Consider the following 19,866-nt stretch of genomic DNA (forward strand, 5'->3'; position numbering starts at 1 on the left):
ATCATATCTATACATATTATTATATATTATATATATATATATATAATATATATATAGGCCAGTCCTCAATTATCAGTAGGGGTTCTGTTTTGATCAGCACCCCACCAAGAACGGAACCCCTGCCGATAACCGGGGACTGCCTGTATACTATATACTAGGTGTGTGTATGTGTGTATGAGCACATTAGTTTCACATGTATAACAGTTCATATAATATGGCTGATTTACCTGACTCTTTTGCTTGCAGCTGCTTGATGAACTGCAAGATCTCCTGGCCTTCCTTCATCACACCTCCCTTGAAAGCAATATTGTACTAAATGTTTACCAATGAAATATTCATTAGATTGATTACAATATTCACTGAATTTACATACCGACAAGCATGCTTAAATATTCATAACACAATAGTGTAAACAAAATAGCAATAAAATACAGATATGTACATCATGAGAAGAGGATGAATATTCCGAACTTTTTTCAGACTCATGGCCAATTGTGTCCGTTTCGTCAGCACTTCCTTGAAGTTTCTTCACTGCTGGAGCTGAAAAATATGGATATACATAAACAAGTATATACTTACACTCTTGCTATCTTATGTATGTACATACATACATACAATAATATCAGGACTGCAATGTTTAAAGCATAAACTCAAATAGTCTTGTTAGGAGTATAATATGATGGAGTACATAAAGATTAATTTTATTGAAAAATTACAGCCTAACGCAAGAACATTATCTCCGGAAATATCCCAAATCTGAATTCCCTTGACAACATTAATTAAATATGTATGATTATTATTATAAAAATAAATCTATCCCTCAATCCGCCAAATCTAAAGTGAGCTGATGTTAACAGTTCAGCTGGGATCAATGGAATTCGTTACTCAACAAAATATGGGTACGATTCCCCAGTACCCACAGCCAAGAGCACAAACATCAATAAGGAACAAATTTTCAAATGTCTAATGAGTGAAACATCCTTTCAATGTAACAATTTTTTAAAGTTATTTAAATCTCGATATTTTGCTGTCCTTTGCTATTCACTAATTACACCCATTGCCAGTAAATTTCTTTTCCGGTGCTGTATGAGTTATTAAATGGCTTTAATGTCTACTTTTATAAAATTCAAGAAAAATTCTAAGCATCAGGCAAATCAAATAAATTCAGTTATTTTATCTACTGTTTTGCTGATTTCTAAAATACGAACTATGACAACAAGATATACAGGAAAATTCCAATGACAACTTCTATCATTAATTTTTGTACTAAAACATCTGACAGCTCATAGACAGCTGAAGACTGAAACACAAACAGGTTGAATATTTTGCCATGCTGCCTTTCTTATAATAGTAGTAAATGACACCTAGTCCTTAAAACTGCCCAGACAAGCTTTATGCATTATAGCTTCAAAAGTCTGTGTATCAAGTATCACTGCACTTGAGTTATTCAAGTAGAAACCCACAAAGCAAAGGCTGAGAGGTCTAGCAGCCCGGTCAGAGAGACCAATAACCAGACTACTATAAAGACAAACAGACTACTATAAAGACAAACATTATGGGAATTAGGGGTACTAGCAAGGAATGAATTCTAGATCTTGACACAGATGGAAGGAAACAGATGAAGTCTCTGCTTTCTGGAAAGGTGGTGGTCTTGTGTACAAGAAATCTTCTATATGTAGAGGATAAAAGAAGGCGAACTCACCATATGTAAAGCTGAATGTTATACTTTTGGTATCTGATGCCTCTGCTTCAAAAGTAAGTCTATAATTCCAGTTTGAAGAGGATGGAGTCAAGAAGCTGTGATTTCCACTGAAGGAGAGAATAAGGTACTACTATAAAATATAATCATATATTTTTATATACTGTACTTAAAATAATTTCCAAAACACTTAAATGCATACATTTCATTATTCTAATGGTCATCAGCAAGAAAGAGAGGCTATTTACTATTACTGTTGTGCATATGTGATAGATAGCAGATGATTCACAGCTTTGGACTGAAGATACTAAATATACATAATGTTAAAAAAGCAACTTTAATTAGAAAGAATCATGAATAGTTGACAATACTTATCTACACATCCACAGTCAATAATTTTTCCCCAAATAGTTCTTTACTCCACAAATTTTTATAAATAAAATCTCTAACCAGTCCAGTTTTTAAAAATTCATCACTCAAATTATATGCAAACTTAGTTTCCTAATCTATGCATTTAATATTCATATAGTAGTAATTTTTTCCATTTAAAAAATGTTGTTCAAGATCATTGGAAGCCTATGAAAATAGTTTAATAGAAACTTAAGATAATGTACTTGGAGATAGGCTATAGCAGAAAACTTCATAACTTTCCATTTGCTCTGTGAAGGGGGGGGGGGGGGGCCTCTAATTTCGAAACACCTGCTATATGTACTGTACTTCCAAAATTAACTTGCAGAGATCTACAGTGAACCATGCATTGCCACTGGGAAAGTAGGTATAGACTCAACCAACTTTATCTTAAGCTAAGTGAAACATTTAAAAAATTATCAAATTTAAAACGCATTCATACATTCCCACTCCAAATGAAAGCATCCCCTTTATGTCAAACTCATTGACAAAGTAATGATATACATATGCTGTATATTTCATAATGATGTATATATTTCATAAAATCATCAGGCAAAGATAAGGTTGCTTATACTTTTCTTTTAGAAGTGAATACAATCAAACCTCGGATTTCGTACGCCTTGGTTTTTGTACTATTCAGTTTTCGTAGACTTTTTCAGATTAAATTTTTACTCTGGTTTTGTACATACCCTCAGATTTTGTAAACCCGGAAACACTACTTCCAGACCCCACCTTGTAACTAGGTCCCGTATCAAGCACCCAAGCATAGCATCCTGTGTTCTCTCATGACCCAATTTGCTTTTGTGTTAATTTTTGTGCTTTTTTGTTTGAATGCAACTGCTAAATAAGCCATCATGGGGCCAAAGAGCAAACGGGCATGCATAATGTCCCTACTGCAGGGATGTAAAAAAATTTGTGGAGAATTATCATCCCAACAACCATGTAATCTGTCTCCCCAACATGTTTAATGACAATGAATTTTGTTGTGCGACAGGTGTTCAATGACTCACAAGCTTGTACTAGTGCCAGTAAAGATCAAAGAGGGGAGGTAACCCCAGACAGTGCCAGTAAAAAACAAAGAGAAGTAACTCCAGATAGGTCCTTCATACCCTAAGTCCTTCTGGAGGAGGATTCTCCTTCCAAACAATACCCTCTCCTTCTCCCTCTCCCCTCCTCTCCACCTTCCATATGCTAACAAGAGTCTTCCATAATGGTAAGAGTGATGTTAAATATTCATTCATCCATTTCATTAGTCATATACATTTTTTCTCATTGCTTTCTGTATGTAAAACTTTATTCTCTATAAAAATGATATTGTTATGATACAATAAAGTTTCATACATACTTACCTGGCAGATATATACATAGCTGACGACGGAGTCGATAGCTATGTATATATCTGACAGGTAAGTTGAATGTATGAAATGTACTTTTTAAAAATATTTTTGGGTGTCTAGAATGCATAAATTGGATTTACATTATGTATTCCCTATGCGAATTATTGTTTTGGATTTTGTACATTTTGGATTTCATGAGATGTTCTAAACGGACTACATACGAAAACCGAGGTTCCACTGTACATATGCAAAATACACTTACAAAGTTTTCAATAATTATCATGCATAAATAAATCAATCCAAGCATATTTTTTTGGTCACAAATGATCTGTTACCTCAAGACAGCAAACACATCAGGTAATTCATCCTCTCCATTAAAACAAGATTCTATCCAGCTCCCAATCCATGGCATCACTCTCTCATAAATCTGTTGAACAGAAAATAGTATGTACATTATAATAATACTGTTCAAGAATAATACATATGGACATTCTAAGCATGAGGCCCATTCCATAAAATAGATGGTTTCTGAGGAAAAAAAAAAAGACTATTTTCTATCACTTATTACTTTAACTATTGAATTATTGCTCAATTCTCTTTGTAAAAAATGTTTCCTAACATTAGCTGCTTCTTACACTTACAATGAAGGGTCTTCAAGCAGTGTGTCAAAATTCCCTACATATATTACTCTATTTACCTTTATCTTGCCTACACCTGTGATTTCTTGATGTTAAGAGTATTAGAACATGAAATTTTTATAATAAAACAGGTTTTGAAACAGGAAAAACCTATTTTTGGTAGTCACTGTTGAGTCCTCAAGGATTACCCTTTCCATGGTCTTTTCCAGAGCTCGGTGGTGACCAGACTAATATCAAAGAATTCTCTTAACTGGTCTTTCATGTGTTATAATGATAAACATTATAACACATGATAAACATAACACATGAAAGAGTATAAATGGATTCAGGATAAGAGGGCACTTTCTATTATCCTCAGCGAATGCTAATGCGCAGTTTACCTACTATGTCAAAACTGCAAGAGGAGGAAGTAGTTATGGGCATATGCACCATCATATTGCTTACATTCACCCAAAATCCGACCAAGACACCATTCCTTTCTGTTAGTCAATGTAGGATGATGCTTTACCCAAAACCCATGTCTTTTTGTCAGAGAAGTGGGAGGGTTTTGAGGACTCAACAGTGACTACCAAAAATAGGTTTTTCCTATGTCAAAACCTGTTTTTTGATAGTGTAGTCACTGTCTCGTCCTCAAGGAGCTTTACAAAGAAATCGACAGGTGACGAAAAACTCTTGGATTCTAATCACAACAACCCAAAATCATTTTTGGTCCAGGGTCAAGACACTAGTTTCAAGGCCCCACTCTTTATTCTAAATACCTTTAGGTTTGGTAGCAAAGGACAAGAAACTAAGTGCAAACTTAGTTTTTTTTTTAGGGTGATGTTCTGTGGTGACTAACCTAAGCATGCTGGGTATGGTTGCAGTATTGTCAAACCCTCCCCAGCAATAATTAGCATACTCACCTGTTGCCTGTTGAGAAGACCTGTGGTTTGTCGCTGTAGCGCCTATGGGTTAAGAATACCTATGCCACCTACCAATACACAGTGTAGTTAAATTTGTTCAAGCTTGTTGCAAGTGTTGCTACAGTGTAGGAAAAAATGGACCTTTTGGAATGTCTGCCATGACCTCTAAATGTATTATCTGCTAATTCTAGTTTGCTTAGAAAAGATTTCCTTCTTAAAGAAATCCTATTTTTGGCCAGGAATGACAGGCCTGAGGACAATAGTAACTGATTATCAGCCGTTTGCGTGATGTATTGTCCTTGTCTACGAGAGCACAGTTTGTGAATACGAGCTCCTGATGCTAATGCAATCAAGGATATTGCATATTGCAACTTGTGAGCTGTGGTTGTCCCCGTCTAAGAGGAAGAACCGTGATTTGTATCAGGTCCATGGAATTGTGGGGCTGATCAAAGTCTAAGCAACTTGTTCATGGACCAAGTAACTGGAACCCCTCTAGAGGAGATCTTTGTAGTGCAAAGGACTGCAGAAGGGAAGTGACAATTCCTATAAGTACTAGAGTCAAATCACAAAAACATAAATCAATGAGTCTGTTAATGCTGCCTTGTTTTTCACGACTGCTGTAACTGCAAGGCATTTGTCTTCAAAAAGGATAAGACATTTCAAAGTTTGTTTCCCTAAAATTTTTGACTGGGATCTTGGTATGGATACAATGTAACGATATCTTCTGTACATACTGGTATTGCCAGATATATGAAGACTGTAATTTTTGCACTAGGTACCTAGCAATGTTGGGCGAGTAATTTTCACGGTAGTATAGATAATATTTAAGAAAATTTACTTGTGAAGGTCTTGGCTTGGAATGGAGGATCCTTAGAACCACTTTCCCTCCTACTGACTGGGATAAACCAGCGAACAGGAATTTATCTCTTTGCCCGTTATTAAAGTAATAGGAACCAATGCATGTTTGGCCAATTCGGGGCTATTAAGTAAGCTGTTTCTTAGCAGGTTACAGTTTGCTTAACATCCTCAAAATCTGGTACTAAGGAGGAAAGGGTATATTGTCCTCCATTTGTTCCAGTCTTGTAGGAAGGCATCACTTGTTGTTGCTTTCCTGGCAGTTTATGATTCTCATATGTGGCAAACAGGTCCACTACCATTTGCGGAAGCATGTTGGCTATTTTCTGAAAGTGGTTGTCTAATTCCACTCTGTTGAGGCTGTCATTTTCCTTGATAGGGAGTCTACTATTACATTGAGAGATCCTTTAAGGTGAATTGCAGACAAGTACCACTTCCTTTCTTGCCACATCGAAGGATGGCTAGTATTACCATATTGAGAGGAGGTGAGTATCATACCAACCTCTAAATGTAGGACATTGCAGTCATGTTGTCTAGAACCAACTAAATGTCTCTCTTCTGGAGGTTTAGTTTTTAGAGATACAAAAAGAGAGCCATCAGCAACAATTCCGTAGAGTAGCTGAACACCTCCCTGTCACTTGATGCTCCTCCCAACCTGTCAACAAGGCATCTGTGTATTGTCATTAATACAGACTGAAGAGTCAGGGTGACCTGTATCGCCAGAGATTCCTTTCAGGATCAAGGCTGAAGTATCCCCCAACTTTTTCAATCTTTTGATGAGGTTGGTCTCACATCTTGTTTGTGGCATGTGATAGCTAGAATTTGTTCACATTCGTTTGTTGTAATCCAAGTATTGACAATTACATTAATACAAATTGCAACAAGCCCACCATACATTCTAATTGCCAGTCAGAAGCTCTGGGCTGTGCAAGGAATGTTTTAAGGACTTGCCTCATTCTGTTTTGAGTATGATGGGAAGACGAGCTGTGGAAAGTATCCCAACATAGTCCCAGCTACTGAAAGTGTCTGCTGGGTGTGAGGTGGGATTTTGCAAATTTATCATAAAACCTTTTGACTATAGTCAGTTGACCACTGCTCTTAGCTTTTTCAAGCACATTTTTCTTGTGGGCCCCCAAATCAACCAGTCGTCTAGGTGGGCTATTAGTTGTATTTCTGATTTCTCAAAGAACTCTCATTACTAACTTTGTCAAATCTTAGGGCAATGTTTAAACCCACAGGACATGGCTTTGAACCTGTACATATCTTTCCCTATCCAGAGCCTTAGGAAGGGACGGAAGGGGACGACAACAGGGACGTGCCGTATGCATCTTTCAGATTTAAGTCCCTTTTAGAATAAGTGAACGCACTAGAGCACCGGTAATTATTCTAAAAATATGGCAAAGTGTGCTTGATCAATGTTGACAGGCCTAGGATCACTCTTCGTTTGGAGGAATTCTTTTTGGGGGCGCTTAGAGAGACGTGCTTATTGACAAATATCTGCATGTTTCTCTATGGCTCCCATTAACAGGGACTTTTCTGTGTGTAACACTCCAAAGAGGGGTCTGGTTTTTGGAAGAACCCCTTTACTGGAGGGGTGAAGGGGTGAGACTGTTCCTACCCCAGCCCCTTTAAAATTAAGGCTGTGTCCCCCAAAGGGAAGACTTCAATTGCCTGTGGCATCATTGAAGTCGACCCCCAACTATACCACTCCCATTGGTATCCGCCTCTTCCTCTACCTTTGCCCTTAATAGGCATTCCATTTGTTGCTTTTCTACTTCCTATAAGAGGGTCTTTGGACCTTGTGCAAAAACTTTCTTGTTGTTGTTGTTGTCCCTTTGTACAGCATCATCCCTTCTGAACTCCTACCTGTTCTTTGAGGAAAAAAGCCTATTGGGGTGACAGAAGGCTTACCTTTTTAAGTGGGCCTTTTTGAGTTGGGTAAGGGGAAGTTTTGGATTTTTGTTTCCTAAATTCCCCCTTTTCCCAAAGGAGAGTACTCTCATACAATTCTGTTGGAGGGCTTGCTTGTTAAGTTATTAACCACAACAGACTCCTCAGCAGGTCCAATGAAGTTACACTGGGAAGTGACTAGTTGGAGCCCTCCAATGTTTCCATTTGCGTCTGTGCGCCACTCTAGCAAGTCATAGGATGCTTGCCACAGGGTTCTCATAAGACTTTAAAGCACAGCAGCAACAATTACTCTGGAACATTTTGGAAGACTTTTGATGGTAACTTCCAGCAAGGTGGTAAAGATTACAATACTAAAGAGGTGGATCCTAGTGCAAAATTCTGTTGAGGTTGTCACCTCAGAAATCCTTCTCATATGGGTCCTAAATTGCTGTGTAGCTATAAATAAAGGAGGCTTTTCCCCTTCAGAAGGGAGCTGTAGTATTGCCCATTCCTTAGTGAAGTTTTCTGAAACCGAGGCAAATGATTTTAATTCTGCTATTGTCTCTGGTCTTTTAATCACTACACAATTCTGAAAATCTGTCTTCACAAGATTAATAATTTTGAAAATGAAGGGACAGAAGGCTGGAACTCTTTGGTGAGCAACTTTGGTCCTAATAAAGGGTGTCTTCTATCGCTTTTGTTATCTACACAGGTAAGAAGACCGTTTCTGTTAGTGATCTTTCTCATTTTCAGATATTTACTATAGAGAGAAAATGCACAATTATGTGTTCTAACCAAGTATTATAAGTATCATCAGTGATGAGTATTGGAGCCCTTGTCATGTTTTGATTTGAAGTTTTGTATTCAGAACTGACCAATAGTGGTTTCCAGTCGTAATTCCAACACTAGACCTTGTTTGGGCAGCATCTGCATCCCTTCTCACTTTTGGATTGCAGGATGCAGTACGCACCATACATCTTGGAGTATACTGAACTAACTTAAATTCCTTTCCAAAATCATGCATCATGTTGCTCATACATTGTCATTCTGTGGCAACGACATTTTTGGATGTTAATCATCATTTCCTTATGGAACTGATCAAATACCGCATACTGTGTATCCCTTCTAGGACACCTTGTGTAACCTGACTGAGCATCTACAGCTGAGCTGCAACTGCCTGTTCCCCAGGGGGCAGGGGTCCTGGATGAAATACTATAACCCTTTGAAACTGTTGTCATTTCCACTGGGTTCAGGTGGATCCTTGTCCCCCCATTTGGGGGAAGAATCCTACTTTCCTTACGGAATTGATCAAATGCTGCAAGCTGTGTATCCTATTTGGGGAAACTTGCATTTTGACTGAGCTTCAACAACTGAACTATAACTGCCTGTTACTAAAGGGGCAGAAGTCCTAGGCAAGTTGCAATACCCCTACAGAAATAGAGTAATATCAATCGAAGTCAGATGGATCCTAGTTTCCCTTTTGAAGGAAAAGATCCTCTCCACCATTGATAGCTGTATGTTTGTTAATAAGCGAAGAACGATATTCATGAAGCTAACCTAATGATCATAAATCGTAAGAAGCGCTGAAGTGTGCTGGTGAAATAAGCTGATTATAGCTTTTCATGCACAATAAATCATTGCTCCACAGTCTAAACTAAAAAAAATCTTATTGGAACTTAAAATTATGTACTTAGCTGAATCAATAAGCGAAGAACAGACTTCTCTGAGCTCTGGTTTCTTGACGGACAGTAAAGGAACAGCGTCTTGGTCGGATTTTGGTTGTATGTAAGCAATATAACAGTACACATACGCATAACCACTTCTTCTTCTTGCAGTTTTGACATAGTAGGTAAACTGGGTATTAGCATTCGCTAAAGATAAGAAAAAGTGCCTCTTATCCTGAGTCCATTTATACTCTACCACGTGTTATTTGTTAATCATTACCGACACAATACCCGGCCATAAGACCAGTTAAGAAAATTCTTTGACATTAGTCTGGTCACCATGGAGCTCTGGATAGACCATGGAAAGGGTAATCCTTATGGATTCAACAGCAACTATGCTATAAAAAAAGTTTATATATACTTACAAAGTAATTACATTACTATTGGTTCTTACTAATCACGACACCTCAAGTTTTAAAATTAGCAGTAGCACTCTTTTGTTTTGGTGTAGTTAACTATACTCGATTTTTTTCCATCTGTCCAGCCGCCTGTGGTGCTCTTGCATGGTAACACTGCATCCCGGGCTTTGAATAGTTAAGCTATGTGTAAGTTTTAGGTAAATAAAGGATATCTGGGTGTACATTTGCAACCGAAAACTGTTTTAATAATTTACTGTATGCAAATTACACAGTTAATATTTGAAATATGATATTGTTATTATTGTTGAATGTAAGCTGCCTTTTCGGGGTGGCAAATGGAACAGCCAGACGCAGTGGCGGGAAAATTGCTCCTCTTGCTGATCACTACAGCAAGATGTCAACTTATTAGACCACTCCTACTCTGCTACTAAGCTACTTATTACTTCATTACACGTAAATATATCAGTACAGTAATCCCTCACCTATCGCTATTAATGGGGACCAGAACCGACCGCGATAAGTGAAAAACCGCGAAGTAGGGTCCCCCCTACTTTTTAAATGCGAAGTATACATTTTTTTTTGTACATGTACATGTACATGTAAATAATAACTGTATTCTTATAACAAGATACATAACTCACCTCTATCAATGTTGGTATCGAATCATGTTGGTATCGAGACTAACCTTTTCCCGACAGTCCGTTATCCACACTGATAACGCATTCTCCATTTGCACAATCCTCTTATTACGAGGAGTCACAACGCGCTTAGTGTCCTTGGAGAATGTTATTGAGGCAGTTTTACGGATTTTTAATTCGTCTTTTTTTATGTAGTGAACCGTTGATTCATTCAGTCTGTACATGCGGGCAACAGACGCATAGCTACTGTCTGCCTTAAACATGTCCAATAATTTCACTTTCTCGTTCACCGTCATCATTTTTCTCTTCTTCTTGTGTTCACCAGAGGATGTAGAGGGTGTAGGACGTTTAGGAGCCCTTTTCAAAGGCGTCACAAGCACTATTTTGCACAAAAAAAGCACAAAAGAACAGCTAAAACTTTCACGCGGCAAGAGTAGCGACACGAGCGCGAGAGAACAATGAATACGGTCTTCCTTCGCTGGGCGCTGGGCAGGGAGAGATGCTGGGTAACGCGTCTCGGCGGCTCGGCCAATCAGCTTGCGAGATTCAGGAGCCGAGATGGCCAGCGAATCAGAGAGGTGGATTTTGAGTTACGCGCCATCTCCGTGTTGATACCTGATGTTCTAATGTACTCTCTCTGCCTTCTGCTAGCGTCCGCGCCATTTTTTCTCAACTTTGAATTTTTTATGAATATTTTTGAAAAATCCGCGATGCACTGAGGCCGTGAAACTTGAGGCGCGAAGTAGCGAGGGATTACTGTATATACTTTTAATTTCTATATACGTAGTGCATTTTAGCCAGATACAATATGAGATAAGTTGGTTTAACATCTGTTTAATGGAATTTGCTTCTGGCTGTTCCGTTCGCCACCCCGAAAAGGCAGCTTACATTCAACAATAACAACATCATATTTTGAATATTAACGGTGTAATTCGCATACAGTAAATTATTAAAACACTTTTCAGTTGTAAATGTAAACCCAGATATCCTTTATTTACCCAGAACTTACACATAGCATAACTATTTAAAGCCCGGGATGCAGTGTTACCATGCAAGAGCACCACAGGCGGATGGACAGATGGAAAAAAACGGAGTATAGACCTGCCCACTTTTGGGAAGACCAGGTACAACACGGCTGAAGAGCTCAATTTGTTCCTGCTCTATGTGCATGAGAGGGGAGGCAGGAGGGCTTTGATCATGTAATTACTTGGTAAGTATGTATAAAATCTTATTTTATTATAAAAATATAATTTTTATATAAGTAAGTTACCAAGTAATTACATTTCTCATTCCCACATTGACATGGGGTAGGAAAGTGGACTAACTTGTATTCAAAAACACTCAACAATGGAGAGGTATTTTTAAAATAGAATGTTAGCCAGCATTAGTGAAATGCTTCCTGTAACCTTTTCTGGTGAGAGAGCTACAGCAAGAGGATACTGCCTCTGGTCGGTGCTCATTTTGACCTGTAGTGGCGTAGCAGCAAGGCTGAGAGCCGCCTCTAAATCAGTGGGTGGTTTGCAACCGAGGAGAACTTCGATGGTTGTCAAAGTATCATAACAACAATGAAATGTCCTTGCACTGGGCACAGCACAACAAACCAGAGAAAAAACGTTACCTACACTTTCCATAAAAGCCATCACCCAACCATAAAAGAAACAATGACTAGTGGGTATTCTGGGTACACCGTACCCTTAGGTTTCCCAGAACCCTATCACCTGAATCGCAGTCATGAGATAGTGAAATAGGCGGTACATATACTCCTATCCTTCTTCACTCAATACCATGCCAGCCAGAGAAAACAGTCCTACCATGCTGCAGTTTTCATATAATGTTTCAACATCCCATAAATAGTGTAACACAAACACAGATCTACATTTCCAATACGTAAATACACTGGAGAATTGTGGGGAGCTACAAATTGTATGTATTTAAATGCTAAAGAAGTGGCAACTGCCCTAATCTCATGGGCTTTAACTTTTAATAAGGGTAAAAGTTCCTCCTGAATACCCAATGTGCCTCAGAGATAGCATCTCTCAAGAAAAAGGATAGTGGATTCTTGGACATAGGGTGAGGGGATCTTCACTGAACACCACAGGTTATGCAATGAACCTCTGATCTTTTTAGTCATCTCCAGGTAACATTTCATCGCTCTCAGCAGACAGAGAACTCTCTCCTAATCTAATGGCCTAAAGTTACTTGTCAGGTTCTTGATGGCAAAAGAACGAGGCCAGGGATTGGAAAGAGTTTCATTCTTAGCTAGGAAACCTAGCATAAACATGCAGACAGCATCATCCTGCAAAAACTCCACTTGCTTGTCCAGGGTGCAACTCGCTAATCCTTTTGGCGGTAGCCAAAGCAATTGAAAAGCGTCTTCCTTGTCATGTCTCTTAAAGTGAAGAGGCTCAAAAGGAGGACCTGAAAGCCAGTGAAGGACTACATCTACATTCCACATCACTGTAGCTGTCTTAACTTGCTTTGAAGTATCAAATGACTTAATCAAGTCACTAATATCCTGATTCTCTGATAAATTCAGTCATCTATGCCTAAACACAGAGTTCAATTATAGCTCTATAACCTTTTATAGTTGAAGTTGCTAGGCCTTTACAAGACCTTAGGAAGAGTAAGAAGTCTGCTATTTGCGTCAGAGTGGTCTTAGAAGATAAGATATGTCCTCGGCACCAGCTGTCAAAAACTGCCCACTTAGCCTGTTATACTCTGGAGGAGGATTGCCATCTACAACTGGCAATAGCTGTTGCAGCCACTCTTGAAAACTCTTTCACTCTGACAACTTCCTGACAGTCTGAAGCCAGTCAGAGCAAGAGAGGACAAACCTTGGTAAAACTGATGGAAGTGCAGCTGCTTGAGTAGAATTTGACTCTGTGGGACTAGTCTAGGGTAGTCTATTAGTAACCCAAGGTCCAGGAACAACTCCTTCTGTGGCCAAAATGGAGCTATTAGGGTAATGGAGATGTTGTTGTGAGACTGGAACCTGTTGATCATTTCCCTTGCCATGCTGGAAGGAGGGAAGGCATATACATCCAGGTTGAACCAGTCTTGGATCATTGCATCTGTTGCTCTAGCCAGAGGGTCTGGAACCGGACGGCAAAACAACTAAAGACGGTGACTCCTCGATGTCACAAACAGGTCTACCAACGGCTTTCCCCACTGTTTCCACAGGTTGGTGCACACCTGCAGTGTCCACTCCATCGGTAGAACCTGCTTGCAGTGACTTAATTCATTCACTAGGAAGTTCAATCTACCCTGAATGAAATGGGTGATGATCTGTGTGCAGTTGGTCTGAGCCCAAAGCAGAAGATCCTTGGCTGCTTCGCAAAGGGAGAACGAAAGTGTGTCTCCTTGATTCTTTATATAAGCCAGGGCTGTCATGTTGTCGGAGTGTAGAACAACGGTTTTGTCGTTTGTTACTGACATAAAGTGTAGAAGGGCTAGATGTACGTACTGCATTTAATTCCTTGACATTGATGTGGAGCCTCCTCTCCTCTTGCAATCACGTCCCAGCTGATTATATATTACAGGCAGTCCCCGGGTTACGACGGGGGTTCCATTCTTGAGACATGTTGTAACCCGGAACATCACCAAAAATCCTAAGAAAACCTTACTTTTTATGCTTTGAGTGCATTCAAAACTATGTAAACTGCATTCTTATTGCATTTTGCATAAAAAAAACTTCAAATATTGATTATTTTGCATTTTTGGTGTCAAATTTCTTGTGCCAGATGAGCGCTGTAGGTGTTGTAACCCTGGAACATGCGTCGCAACCCTGGAAATAATTTCTGATGAATATAATTGAAAAGCGTCTTAACCTCGGAACGTCGTAAGCCGAACCCGTCGTAACCCGGGTACTGCTTGTATATATCAGTTTAGTATAGTTATTTCATTCATATTGTTATTTTTATTTTCTGAATTGTCAAAATATGGTGGGTGTCCAATGTTTGGGCAGTATATGGTTGATTTTAGGTGTATATGGACATATTTAAGATGTGTTGTGATATCATAAAGTCAAGATAGCAGCGGCGTCTGGTGGATGTAAACAAAAACAAAGGCAGAAGGAGACACATGCGTGGGTTGTTTGGTTGGTAGGAGAGAGCTCTCTGTCAGATAGGAGTTTTTGGGCTGTAAGTCTTGGTGTGATGATGTTCTAAGGTGTAAGCTGGAGTATAGTACTAGGATCAAGAACGTGAACAGGTGGTAAGATTGCATATTTGTGTTCAAAAGGAAATATTAGGCTAGGAAAATATTCAAGCTGGTAGCAGTGTGTGGTTGATCAAAGATGGCTGGATCCGACAGTGAACAAAGGGAGACTAGATGGAGAAGGGAATGTCCGAGATTTAGCAGGACACAAGAAGAGTACAAAGGATGGAGAGGTCAAGTCGAAGATTGGCTATTGTTGTTTGGAGAAGATACAAAGTACCCAGCAATAGAGATAAGACTGAGCTTAAAAGGGAAAGCCCAAGAAATGGCAGAAGGATTAGATAGAGATAAATTAAGGGTACAGAGGGTACAAAGATACTCCTAGGCAAACTAGATGAAGCATAACTAAAAATGACATGCTAATGGAGAATTACAGTAGATTGAACAACTATATGCAAATGAGAAGAGAATAGAGTGAAAAGATGAGGGACTTTTTAATTAGGTACAAAAAGGCAGCATCAGTTTGACAGAGCAATGGGGAAAAACATGCTTGAAGAAGTCATGGGTTATCATGGATTGGAACAAGCAAATCTCACGGCAAATAAAAAACAAATGGGATTAGGAGCTTGTGGTCAAGGGAAGTTAGAGTATGAAACAGTGTTGCAAATAATGAAAAGAATATTTGAAGGATTAGGGAATAGTGGGGGTCAGAAGGCAATGCGAGTTCTGGGAGAGGGAGGGAAAACCAGAGATATTGGGGAAGATGGAACAGAGGTAGGGGTGGAAGTAATCCTATAAACAAAGAAGGGAAAGTAACATTATGTGCAATATGCAGCTCAGAATGGCATTGGGCTAGGGATTGTCCTCAGAACTTTCATAATAGGAAGAAAACTGAAACAAAACTAGAAGAAAATAAGCTGAAAACAGAAACTGGGACAGAAGAAGAAGAGGTTTATGTAGGAGAAGTGTTAATAAAATAGTGGAAGGTGGTTGATGCAATTTTAAACACAGGGTGTAAATCGACAGTTTACGGGGAATTGTAACTAGCATGCATTGTCATGGATTTGAGTCAGGAGGAGTTGATGAGAATGAAGGACCCTAAGACAAGAGTCTAATAAAGTGTTTAATTTTGGTGAAGCATCTTAGAAGTTGAAAAGAGTAATGGAAATACCAGTGATATTAAAAAACAAGAAGTTTTATTTGAAGACAGAAATTCTGCAGGATGATATACCATGGCTAATAGGTAAGCAAACCATGAGCAAAATGGGTATGACCATAACTTTGAAAGACAATTGTGTTATAATAGAAGTATTAGGGGGAATGAAGGTAAAGTTAAGAGAAGACAAACAGGAGCATTCAAGAATACCTATAAGAAGGAAGTAGGTAGAAGAATTATTACTGGAGGGTTAGAAGGTAAAGAGCCTGAGGGAAATTAAGAACACAATGAAGAAATTCTATTTACAGTTTGGTCACAGGAGTGGAGATGAAATATGGAAGCTAACAGAGGAAGCACAATGGAGTGATGGGTTAATACAGATAGAAAAGGAGGAAATAAAAAAGTTATTAATGGACCTGATTGGAAATTGTGAGGTATGTAAAAGATACAAAAGAAACCCAGCTAAACCAGTAGTAGGATTTTCTTGGAGCAAAACATTTTATGAAGTTGTAGCAATGGATGTGGGAGAGATAGAAGACAGAAAGTTCTTGGTATTGGTGGATATGGCAAAGAGGTATTGTCAGGCCTTTTGGATAATAGATAAGAAACCAGAAACTATAATAAAGATACTTTTGATGGTTGGTTTGCTATATCTGGAGCGCTTTCCAAAATACTGTCAGACAACGGGGGAGAATTTCAAAATGAAAAAGTAATGAGGATGGCAGAAAGATGGAATATTAAAGTATTAGCTAAAGCATTTGAATCTCCATGGAGCAACAGATTATGTGAAAAGACAGTAGGCATGATCAAGGGAAGTGTAAGGAAGATGATGGAGGATGAGGAAGTAGATTGGTCCATAGCATTGAAATGGTTAGTGAGTGTTAGGAACTACTGAATGAATAATGGAGGTGTCTCTCCTAATTAGTATTTTTAAAAAAACCTTCCTTGTCTTCTCTAATGGGAGAAGAGAGTTCAAGACCTGCAAGCAGAAAGAAAGGGATGGAAGATTGTATAGTAATGCGTTAAACAAAAACGTCAGAGAACATAAATTTGAAGCAGCAGTAGTGGGAGATGAGGTATTCTATAAGAGGGAAAATGAAAATGAATGGAGAGGACCTGCTCAGGTAGTGGGAGTATCAGGGAAAACAGTGGTAGTTAAACATGGGGATTCTTTAAGAGAAGTAGTTAGAATACACATTACTAGGATTCAAAGACTATCACCAGAAACAAAAAATATACCTTCTAAATAGATAAATCACATGTTGTGAAAGGTAGATCGGATGGCCCAAATGAAGGGAATGTAGATAGGCAGGAAGGACAGAAGATAATAGTGGGCTGGAGAAGGAATGCAGACACAGAAGAGGCTATAGAAAGAGATGTGGTAGAGGAAAGAATGGAAGATGACGGGGGAAAGTGAGTTAATAGAAGAGATACCAAATTTCAAAAAGGGAAATAGAGTTAGAGCTGTAAACAATGATACAGGACAAGCAGAAGAATGGACTATATTAAGTCTTGCAGGAAAAAGATCAAGCAAATTATGGGCTGATTCATACAATGTACTTGACTCACAGTCAGGTGACAAGGGTTGGGTTAACTTGAGGGATTATAGTCAGGTAAAATAAATTGAAGATGAAGAGAGGTGTTGCTAGGATTTGAAAATATATGTGTAATGGAAGCTAAAGAAAAAGAACTTCAAAGTTGGAGAGAAAACAAGGTGTATGAGGAGGTAAATGATGTTGGACAAAAAGCTATATCTAAAAGATGGATAGTAACTGAAAAGATAAAAGGGGGGGAAAGGATATGCAAAGCAAGACTGGTAGCTAGAGGGATTCAAGAAGACATGGCGGAATGGGAAAAAGATACTCCCATATGCAATGCTGAAATTTTAAAATTCTGTTTGACCATAATAAAAGTGAAAGATTGGAATTGTTATACATTGGATGTCAAAACTGCATATTTACAAGGTGACGAGATACAAAGAGAAGTATATTTAAAGCCACCTAGGGAAGAGGTTTTGACTATTTGCTCTTACAATATTTGCATAACTGCTTTGTCATAACATTTGTTTCAAACCCCTTATTCCTTGTGTAAACCCACATTGCTCCTGCTCCTGCCACCTTCTCTGATATACTAAGTAATACTATAACTGTAAACTTCTTAGTCACATCTGCTCTCTCTCTCTCTCTCTCTCTCCACACTTCAAAACATACCTCGATTTTTTCACCACCAGTTTTATTGATGTGTTTCTCTTCTATATGAGATTTTAGTGGCAATAGACTCTTGTACAGAACAGTATAGGGGTGATTGGCTGCTGTTAACAAATTACCCTGTAAAAGTAAAAGATTGCATCTTATGTACATACATTATATAAAGGTGTATGTATGTATATATTATATATATATATATATATATATATATATATATATATATATATATATATATATATATATTTTTTCTGTAGATGAGTTAAGCATTATTCTTATGAGTCAAAACAAAACAAAGCTATGCAATGTCCATCTGACTAGGCCTCTAACACTGAAGTAACTTATTAAACAAAAACAAGGTAAATGTAAATATTTCCCTATTGCTGGACATCATATTCTCATTAGTTATTGATAACATGAAAAAAATTAATTACATATCTTATAAAATACATACTACATTTAAAATGTTGTCTACCTTAGCTGAGATATCTTATTTAACATTGCTTTTAATACTGAACTAAAATATTTTAGCGGAATGAATGAGGTTTTCATAATTTGTGAAATAAATCTTACATAATGTTTGTAAGTGTAAAACACACTCTCCTTTTGAGGTGGTTGAATTTCTTTAAATACTAAACATGACTGTGTCCTAATTTTGAAGGGAGCTGATTTACATTGTAATTTGGGAGTGTGATCTTTAGAAATCCTTGATAAGTTTGGAGTATGCCAGCAAAGCGTGCTGTTAAAGGTAGAATAACATTCGCTTCATTGCGAATTCCTGACCCCACGGATGACTTTAACCATGGAACTAATGTTTTGGTGTTGATGGCTGTCTCCTGGCTGACTCTGAAAAGAAGTTAAGATTTAATGTGTTATGTAAAACAGATGTCCTTTGTATCAACTACTCATTTTTGATGTGGGTAATACATACCAGTCCCATTGGAGTGCAGGGAAGACTAAGCAGGGTTCTAAAAATATATGAGGACAACAAGTGGAGGCACCAGGGGGCATCAGAACCAAGGAGGTATGTATACTTTACAAAGAATAAAATAATTAATGTAAAATTATATTTCAAAGCACAGTTTTATTTTATTTTGTTGTTTGGAGCTGGAAGTAAAAAAAATTTCCACTTTCTCAGCATTGGTATCACAACAGTACATAAAATCATGGCAAAAGACCCTGTATTCCTGCGATTTCTGGTTGAAAATTAAGCAGATTTTCTGCCTTTGTTACTGTGAGCGTAAGTCAGATGGCTGTCAGCAGCAAACTACATAAGATGTTCTGTTCACTTTTTAACAGTTGTTGCATTCATCCAATACTCCAATTCTGTTCTCAGTAATGAGCTGAGAAACGTCAAACAAGACATTTTTATTTGTCATGTAGAAAGTTCAATAAAAAAAAGTTATTTGCAACATAAAAAATTAAATTTTATTATTATCATTAACAAACTTAAATCAGTTCTCTTCAAGTTTCTGTCCGAGTTGAAAAATTTATATGTTACTGATTGCTAAATTAGCCGGCTGAGCATGTCAAGATTCCAATGTCAATTATTTATGCTTTTTAAGAGCTAGATTAGCCCATATATTTTGAATTTACAGGAGAACTACTAAGTGTTTGGGAGAGGAGAACAACCATTGATTTTGATTCTTCTAAAAACCCTAATATGTACGTGCATATAGCTATTCATTTTAACAGTGAATTTATCTTGTTTTGTTTGATCATTTCGAAATTTCAGGATGAGAAACCTTTAATATGAGCATGTGATGTTGAACCACTACTTCAGAATTAATTTTCACTCATACGTACACAAGTCTGCCAGGATCATCTTTTCTCCTGACAGAAAAATAAAATGGAATACTAAAGAATTTTAATAAAATGTTTGAAAAGGAGAATACTGCTGA

The 19,866-nt window shown here is 37.9% G+C and overlaps 1 protein-coding gene across 1 annotated transcript in view; it reads right to left on the reverse strand.

Moving 5' to 3' along the window:
* LOC135219191 (hemolymph clottable protein-like) overlaps positions 1–19,866 on the reverse strand; it is a 300,161-nt gene that overhangs the window by 66,760 nt on the left and 213,535 nt on the right. The window contains exons 22-27 of the mRNA XM_064255746.1: positions 18,640–18,811; positions 17,972–18,088; positions 3,780–3,871; positions 1,703–1,809; positions 443–540; positions 228–294 (exon numbers count right to left, since the gene is read on the reverse strand). Of these exons, the coding sequence (XP_064111816.1) occupies positions 228–294; positions 443–540; positions 1,703–1,809; positions 3,780–3,871; positions 17,972–18,088; positions 18,640–18,811 (653 nt within the window). The remainder of the gene's footprint in view (positions 1–227; positions 295–442; positions 541–1,702; positions 1,810–3,779; positions 3,872–17,971; positions 18,089–18,639; positions 18,812–19,866) is intronic.

This window comes from Macrobrachium nipponense, chromosome 1 (assembly GCF_015104395.2).
Source record: "Macrobrachium nipponense isolate FS-2020 chromosome 1, ASM1510439v2, whole genome shotgun sequence".
Classification (NCBI taxonomy): domain Eukaryota; kingdom Metazoa; phylum Arthropoda; class Malacostraca; order Decapoda; family Palaemonidae; genus Macrobrachium; species Macrobrachium nipponense.